At 46.0% G+C, this 8980-nt stretch overlaps 1 protein-coding gene across 3 annotated transcripts; it reads right to left on the bottom strand.

The window, feature by feature from the left end:
* Nucleotides 1-1742: 1742 nt before the first annotated feature.
* GADD45A (growth arrest and DNA damage inducible alpha) lies at nucleotides 1743-5045 on the bottom strand. Of its 3 annotated transcripts, XM_025364922.1 has the most exons (4): nucleotides 4561-5045; nucleotides 3973-4074; nucleotides 3497-3734; nucleotides 1743-2419 (listed from the first exon to the last, which is right to left on the bottom strand). In XM_025364922.1, the coding sequence occupies exons 1-4, from the start codon at nucleotides 4602-4604 to the stop codon at nucleotides 2306-2308; spliced, it is 498 nt and encodes a 165-aa protein (XP_025220707.1). In that variant the 5' UTR covers nucleotides 4605-5045; the 3' UTR covers nucleotides 1743-2305. The 3 variants fall into 3 exon arrangements, with proteins under 3 accessions (XP_025220707.1, XP_025220727.1, XP_025220718.1); XM_025364942.1 differs by lacking the exon at nucleotides 3497-3734 and having other exon boundaries at nucleotides 4561-5008; XM_025364933.1 differs by lacking the exon at nucleotides 3973-4074 and having other exon boundaries at nucleotides 4561-5008.
* Between the last annotated feature and the right edge of the window lie 3935 nt (nucleotides 5046-8980).

The raw sequence follows: 8980 nt of genomic DNA, 5'->3' as shown, positions 1-8980 counted from the left end.
TTATTTCTAATCATTCATTTATTCAGTAAATATTAATTCAGTTCCTACTACTTGCTGGCACTTGTGTCAACTACTGGGCTACAATAATGAAGCAGATATTACCTGCCTAAGGGAGGTTGCAGAGTTGTAAGAGTGGCCACAAGTCTGCAAGATAGGTAATCTTATCTCCATTTTACATGAGTAAAACAGGATGAAGAAGGACTAATCAAGGCCAGCTGCTACTGTGTTTGTTCCACTAAGTGAAGCAGCTTTATCCACTCTGTACCCACTTTAATTCATTCATCCAGCAAAAGGGTTTTTACCAAGTTATTGTGAAAAGGGGCTGAAAACACCTTACTTTAATGGGAAGGCAAAACACCTTGCTATTTAAAACTCACTGCTCTCAATCTTTTGGTAATGTAAGAAACAAATACTAAATACCAGTTATGTTTTGGAGTGGGCATTGGATTTTAAAAAGATACAAGAAGCCTACATAAGCCTAAAAACCCACATTTCTAGCAGATGTAGAAAAACAGTCACTTGTGAAAAGACACAAGAAGCCTAAACGAGGCCTAAAAACTCAATATTTCTAGCAGATGTGGGGAGAGAGAGTCATTTGCAAGGTGAAGGTCTCATGGACCTATGTATTCATAATATATGCGGAAACTTGGAGCTTTTTGTTGCTATTAGTGGGTTTTCCCTACCCGTTTTCCTGATTGTATGTAGTCATGACTAGGATGAAAGACAGATGGCAGGGGAGCCATAAGGGGATGGTTTGAGAAATAGGACAAGAAAATTCCTGTGGACTAAAGCAAGGCTAGGCCTTGCCTCCATAAGCATTTTTGCTTTCTTTGGTCTATGTCTACAAGGTTGTTGGAGTTAATTATCAAGTGACTGTTCCAACTAAAAATGATTGTTCTACTGAAGCCTTTTCTTTTGCTTTTCTTCTCTGCCATCTATTCCATCTGATATAATTTAAGCGGACCCCTCAGTGCCATAGAAATGGTCAGCTGGAAAGCACAAAGCTTTAGGAAGAGACTGGGGGCACCAAAAAACGTTGCCTGGCCACTTCCCTGTTTGCTCTGTAAAAATGGTTCTGCAAAATGCACAGCCTTGGATTCTTAGTCACTTCCTAATTGGCCTTGTCACCTACAGCTGCTCATCCCAATTATCATCTTTCACAGATCCTGGTGTTAATTTCCTAGAACACTGATCATGCCACTTCCTTCAAGAGCTCCGCTATCTGCCTGAAGTTTACAGAAGGAAGCCCAAATGCATAAGGGTGACACAGAATGCCCTTCACAGCCTGGGCCTAATCCCCACCTTCCTTCTCAGCCCTGTCGCTCCCTTATCTTTCCACACCAGAGGCACACACAGAATCACTCTGTTTTTACTGACCTGGTTGTGGTATTTCAGGCCTCCACACCTTTGCACAAACTAGTGCAGCTGCTAGCAATATCCCTTAACTAGGGAAATAAAACTAAGACCATCATAAAATGATCTCTCTTCAATAAAAACTGGTAGGTAGCTTTGGTCACTCTGTCCTCTCTGCCTCCTCAACCTTTTGTGTATAATCTTATTTTGGCACTATCATTGATCTTTAATTATTCAAATTTTGCAAGCTGAATCTCTAACCATCCCTTTTTCCTAACTCCAACTCCTTTAAGTCATGTGCTTTCTGACTATAGACCTGGTATAGAGCAGAGCGTCAGTAAAATGTTTTAAAAAGTACGAGTTAAAAGAAACAAGAGCACACAATAAGAAATGATGCAATTATTCATACCAGTTTATTGTAGGTATTGTGTTTCAAAAAAATTTATAGCATAAATAACTTTTCATGTCATAAAATAACTTAGTAGAATTTATAATAAAACTTTGAGAATTTAATATCTCATCAAAATACAATAAAATATGGTTTTCAAATATGATTAACCCTTTAGGCTTTTCTTTTACTTGAGGGCATATAAACCAAAAATACCCAAACTATGGCTGTACTTTTAAACTTTAACAGATTTGGTTTATTTTAATGTAACTCAACCATTCTAAATTAATACATAGTTTTCCTTCCTGCATGGTTCTTTGTAATTTTTGTTCCTTTTGACTTATTTTTCTGTTTCAACACAGCTTCCTTCTTCATTTTCACCTCTTTCCATCTGCAAAGTCATCTATCTCCGGGCCCCCAGAACATGTAGTTGAACTCACTCAGCCCCTTGACATCAGTTTCTGTAATCCTTGCATCAGTGTAGGGAGTAACTGCTTGAGTAACTACAAAGGTATTTCAAAAACTTCAGTGCAATTTGGTTCAGTTATTTTCATTCAGATGCCATCACCGTTCAGGGAGATTAATCACCGGAACCCACTGATCCATGTAGCGACTTTCCCGGCAAAAACAAATAAGTTGACTTAAGGCAGGATCCTTCCATTGAGATGAATGTGGATTCTGGAAACAAATTTAGAAAAACAAACTTATTTTTTAAAAATCGATATTTGCTAGTATTACACTTTTGAGGAGAAGACACTTGAACATTCTATATTTTGGCTACGTGACGTGGAGACAAATTAGAAGCACAAAAAAATTAAAGTTTCTTCAAAGTAGTTGGGTTCCGTGCAAAATCGTTAAGGGTAATTACCTATTAAACTACACACTGCAAAGTCTGAACCCATGCAACCCAAGCTGAACCACATACATATGTTTGCATATCTGTTCAGTTTTGCATGAGAGTATCATTCACGGGTTTGCTCTACCAAACTTGTTGCCCTGACCTGAGTGAAACAGTTTTGAGAAAGATTTCCATGCTGTGTGCACAATGAGATGACAGCTGCACAGCAGTTAACTGGAATTGCCATCAACTCTACTCCCAAGAGACAGAGTAGTACTTTTAAGGAGTAGCAAAATAATCCGGCTGTCACTTGACTAGACCAGTCAAAAAGCAAAATTTAGAAGACAAAAGTAGCACACTTATCCCTGAAAACATAACTTCCTTACCTACCAAAGGTTTTTATCAGAAGAGAAAAAAAAAAAAAGGCCCATTAAAAAAATGCAAGATTGCAGAGAAAAAAATTCCACTCTATCCTCTTAATGTATTTCTAGGGAATTAACAAGGTTTGTCTCCTACACAATTTCTATTTTTAGCTCTGACTGGCAGAGAATGAAGCTGACTCCTTAATGAGGGGTGAGCCAGGAATTCATTTGGCTTTATCTAATCTGCCCTGCTAAAGGAATTAGTCACGGGAGGCAGTGCAGATGTAGGTAGGGAGTAGCTGGGCTGACTGCTGACTCACAGGGATCTCTTCCGCTGCTGGCAGTCCCCAGCATGCTTAGACATGTTCTGTACCACAGATTATCCTGATGATGAAACTAGTACATCTCGGCTGAAAGTCCAGCCACACTCTCGTGGGGCAAAGGCAGCCACCCTCCTGACCCAAACCTACCCCAGATCCACAATCAGGCGACCCAGCCCTGACTCCCGTCCTTCCGGGGCTCTACCCCGCAGGCTGCAGTCCCCCTGCCCCTTACCGTCACCAGCACGCAGTGCAGGTCCGGGGGCTGCTCGGCGCCCTCGGTCGCCGCGGGGCCAGCGTCGGTCTCCAAGAGCAGGAGCTCCGCCAGCCGGCCCGGGTTGCTGACGCGCAGAATGTTGATGTCGTTCTCGCAGCAGAACGCCTGGATCAGGGTGAAGTGGATCTGCAGAGCCACATCTCGGTCGTCGTCCTCGTCCGCCGCCAGCAGGCACAACACCACGTTATCGGGGTCGCTGGGGGCAGCAGGCGGGGCCAGTGAGCGCAGAAGCGCGGACGCCCTCAACCCCTGCCTGGGTCCCCGGGAGTCGCCGCCCGGCCAGCTCGCCCCCTCCCCTCCGGGACAGGCAGCCGCGGGGGCAGAAGAAAAGCGACAGGAAGTGGCGCGGCCGGGCGAGCGGCGCCCAGCCAAGGCGACCTCCCGGGCTAGGGCGGGAAGGGGTGCCACGGGAGACGCGCAAGGGCCCCACTTACACGTTGAGCAGTTTGGCTGCTTCGTACACCCCGACAGTGATCGTGCGCTGACTCAGGGCTTTGCTGAGCACTTCCTCCAGGGCATCCCCCACCTTATCCATCCTACACGCGGGCAAGGGCGAGGGGTCCCGTCAGCCCCGGTGCCCTCGGGCCCATCGCCGCCCCCATTGCCCGGCACCACGCCCCTCCCTCTCGAATGCAAGCACCACCGCGCACCTGGGCTCTCCGAAAACCCGGCGCTCCCGCGGCCCCGTCACCCCCCATGACCCCTGCACGCCCAAGGACCGGGCGTCCCGTGAGAAGTCCCGAGAGTGCCCCTGCCACAGGCTGCCAGCCCCGGGAGCCGCACGGGCAGCGACGGCCACTGCTGCCCTTTGCAAAGGCCCCGACGGGGCTCGTTCGGGTTGCGGGGCATGCTCTTTCAGTCCGCGGACGCTACACGGAGAGTCCCGAGGGAGCAAGGGCGGGAGTTGCCCTGTGCAAACTTTTCTGCTTCCTCCCCTGCAAACCTTCCACAGCCCGCCTGCACCCGGGAGCGCGGGGTAGGTGAGAGAAGTTCGGGCCGGAAGAGTCCGCAGGCCGATTTACCTTTCGGTCTTCTGCTCTCCAGCCGAGAATTCCTCCAAAGTCATATTGCAAACTGCAGGTCGCCCACGGAGAGAGCGCGGCGTGCGGGCTGCTCCTGCCACGGCGAGCGCGCCAGCGCCTGCTTTCTGCACTCACTCACAGGCGCCGCGCCGGGAGCTCAGGCCCCGGCGCTGTCCGGCCGCCCCACGCCCACCCGGGCTCCTCCTCCTGTGCCAGCCGCCGCAGCTCCGGCCCCCCCCCCCCCCGCCCCGCTTGCTCGTTCGCTCGCTCTCCGGCCCTCGCCTCGCCACCGGCCGCACGACACTAATTGGGCAGCTGCCTCCCAGCCACTGCTTACCAGCCACTGGAGGACAAAGGGCCCCGCTCGTCGGCGTTATCCTGCCAACCCTCAGCCAACCACCTTCCGCCTCATTTGCATGCATCTTGGCCATTGGGCTATGCAAATCAGCCTGCTCCGGCAATTTGACCCTAGCTCCTGGAGTCAGGTTGAGAGGAGCGGAAAAGGGAGGAGCCACGCGAGAGGCAAGCCGAGGGGGCGGGGGCGGGGGCGGGGGCGGGGGCGGGGGCGGGGGCGGGGGCGGGGGCGGGGGCGGGGGCGGGGGCGGGGGCGGGGGCGGGGGGGGGGGCGGGGGCGGGGGAGTGCGGCGGTGCAGAGAGAGGAAGGCGGGTCCCGCGCGCTCTCTTATCCGGTTGGCGGGGACCATTGGGAGTGGAGGGCTTCAGCAGAGGCGGGAGGTGGCCTCAGCTTGGGCTGAAGCAGGCTGCCAAGTGTTTTTTTATAATAGTCGCGGCACTTTTTTCTTATTAACGTTTCATGCCTTTTGTTTTAAGGGGTGGCTATTAAAATCTATTTCCAGGGTTAATGCACCGAAGTCTAGTAATTATTAGTAAGCAGTTTACATTAAAAAAGTGTCTCCAGACCTCCGGGGCAAAGTTTACCTCAGAAGTGTTGTTCATCTAAGTCTAGGCGAAGCTGCTTATTAGCAGTAGTATTATTTCGGTGCCCTGATGGCTGGTTTGATTTATTTTTGGAAAGCTGCAAGGGTTGGAAGCTCAAAAAAGAAAAACCAACCCGTTTGTATTCAGGGATGGCAGGGAACCAAGTTGGAGTCTTTTCCACAGAATGCAGAACGGTTTCCCACCTGCCCGCTGTAACTGGGAAATCGTGAGCTGGTCTGCGTGGGGAGCTGGTGACCACATGTGGGAATCCCTGGCAACCCAGATTCTCCTTTCTCAAAGAGCCTTGCCCAAACAAGGATCCTTCTGGACGCCCACCAGTCGAGAGACAACCATCTGACACCCACACAGCCCACAAGTCTAAATTCAAAATGCTCTTGATATGCCCTAAGCTTCCTTTCCTAACGTATGTATGTCACTACCTTCCACAGAGAGCCTCCTGTGATCTCACTGTGAATTATTGATGTTAGATGCTGAATCATGAAGCCGTAACTATAGGAAGTTTTTAGTCATATGCTAAAATTTCACCTTTGAGATAATGGCAACTTGCAGGTGGAAAGCAGACCTTTAAAACTGCAAATGGTAGTTACACATTTTGAAAAACAAACTTTAATATATAGACTCTCACTGAGTAGTTCAAAAGTCCCTTCCTTTGTTTTATGGTTTATGCAATAAATGCAAAAACATTTCTTAAACCTACTGAAGTCACTAAAAGTGGTGAAAACGGCTCCCACATGCTTGCATTCAAAACAGTGCTTGCATTATTAAGGTTGCTGTACAGCCAAAGGTCACAGAAGTAATTTTTTGCAAAGGTCACCTGGGAGTTTTGCACCCTTATGTTTTTATCACTCTAGACAAAGTATTCTCCAGCTCTCTTGATCTTAATTTGGTAGAAAAGAAAAGTGATAGGTTTTTCTGGTTCATATATTTGAGTTGTCATTTTGCACTCATTTTTTAACTGCGTTGTCAGCCAGGGACAACCTTTGAGTAAAGAAATGGTCATGGTCAGTGCATAATTCACCCAAGAATGCTTATGTATCTCGTGTCTGTGCCTTAAATCTTCACATTTGATGTGTTTCTTAAAGAATTCCTCAACATTGAAATTTAGGTAGGTTACCAAAGCATTTTCAGTTTTGCAGACAAAACCTGAATTACACAATCTAGCCTGAGTCATCATTTGACGATTGTTAATATGTTCCGTGGAACTCCAAGGTTCTATCCACTAGGCATTTCTTAGAGGTTCTTGGGAAGCAAATATGATCACAGCAAGCTGACAAAGAATTAGGGAATCATGTGAGTTTCTTGACAGCAAGGACTTCATCAGTTTGGTGTCCTCAGCTCCTAGCACAATACCTACATTTAGTAGAAGCACAGTCAAGATTTATTGAGTTGAATAGAATCTGAGAGTTAAATAAGATATCAGAATCCTGCAGTCCTGTGCATTGCATGACTTCCCACATATTCCACATTTAATGTTAGTTCAAAAACACTTTTTCCTGTCCTCCTCTATACCAAGAACTGTACAATTCCTGGTCCTTTGCCTTTAAAGAGCTTAGGCTCTAATTGGTATGTCCACGCTTGAACTGGATTTTGGGACAAAATACTATGCACTGTCATCAGCTAACTATGCTGAAAGTCCCATGACTTCAGTCGTCTGAATGGAGGCTAGGACAGTAGAACCCGTGTATTGTTTACACCAATTCAAATGAACCACAGTCCTAAAGTGCCCCACCCAAGTCAACTATATCCAGTAAAAATGTGATATCAAATGGTTACTTTTTATTATAGGCTTAGTCCTCCACTCAAAAATTGTACTGGATGCTATATTTGACTTCATCAGAAAGTTATTTGCCCAAGTATTTTGGGGATTTTCTCTGAGATAAGCTTGGGCTTCCAGTATGCGAAAATATTCATTTGTCATACTTTCTGACTCAGATATGTTACATCATTTTGCCTGATTGCTGAGTATACCTAGAATGTTTTCTCAGTGATTATCTTCAAAGTTGGACCTAATGGCTGGAAGTAAAAACTGCATTTAGCTACACAGTTAGATTGTAGTTATACATTAGAATGGATATAGATGATTTATCACAACTGTTTATTAGTCCTGGAGGACATTGGTAGTCAATGGTAAATCAGAGAAATTTTCCTATATAAGTATTTTTTTATATATATTTCTTTATAATCAGTGTGATAACTCCAATATGTGATGTCATTTTAAAAACCACTACAGGTAACTCTGAGAACTGCAAGTACACAGAAGTAGAATGCCCTTGTAGTAATGTTTGTAAAGATGCCAAATAATTATATTTGGAAATCATATGAAAATATATATTCAAGAATTGTTCAATTATTTTAGCACTGCTATCTGCTTTGCATATTAAAGATCTTTTTGATATTTTAGTCATGCTTATCCTACACACATTCCTACTACTGGTTCCATAATGCAGAATTATTCTTTCTTTCTTTCAAAAAACAATCAATGCTTTAACATCTGAAAGAAATATAATGCTTGTTATTTCAGCATTAGACCGATCATTGTCCACATTAAAGGATAAGATCAGTTCGACTGTGACGGATGTATTTTCCACCTACTTAGATTTGTACTGTATTATTTTTTTCTTGCTAAAAATCATAAGGTTCCTGGCCAAGTGCTGTAGCTCACACCTGTAATCCCAGCAATTTCAGAGGCTGAGGAGGTCGGATCACTTGAGGTCAGGAGTTCAAAACCAGCCTGGCCAACATGGTGAAACCCCACCTCTACTAAAAATACAAAAATTAATTGGGGCCGGGTGTGGTGGTTCACACTTGTAATCCCAGCACTTTGGGAGGCCAAGGTGGGTGGATCACCTGAGATCAGGAATTCGAGACCAGCCTGGCCAACATGGTGAAACCCCGTCTCTACTGAAAACACAAAAATTAGCCAGGTGTGGTGGTGGGCACCTGTAATCTTAGCTACTTGGGAGGCTGAGGCAGGAGAATCACTTGAATCCAGAGGTGGAGGTTGCAGTGAGCTGAGATGGTGCCATTGCACTCCAGCCTGGGTGACAAGAATGAAACTCCGATTCAAAAAAAAAAAAAAACTAGTATAATATTCTTAATGCCATCTTTTTTGTGTGTTCAATAAATCCTTACCCTCTGGAAATTCTCTTCAGCTGTTAAGAATCATGGTAGTAATCATGGTGTTGATTTGAGCTTTGGGCTGGCCATCTTGCGCTGCCACCAGCTGCTCACATTTCACCAGTCAAGCAAGGTCCAGCCAGTGGAGCAGTCAGATGAAGAGACTAACTAGAACATTATTCAAGATCAGCACCCCCTCAATCCCCCACCTCTCTGTTGGTAAGTGTGTATCAGAAGGCTTCTATCACGGGAGGAATGTTCTGAGAGTCTCTGCTTCGTAGGCTAATCACTGGTGAGGGAAACAGGTGGTCTGAGTTGTTGATTGGCCACTGGTAGGTTGTTT

This window comes from Theropithecus gelada, chromosome 1 (genome assembly GCF_003255815.1).
Source record: "Theropithecus gelada isolate Dixy chromosome 1, Tgel_1.0, whole genome shotgun sequence".
NCBI classification, from domain to species: Eukaryota; Metazoa; Chordata; class Mammalia; order Primates; family Cercopithecidae; genus Theropithecus; species Theropithecus gelada.
Note: the sequence above shows the minus strand (reverse complement) of the source record. Positions and strands in the feature narration are given on the sequence as shown.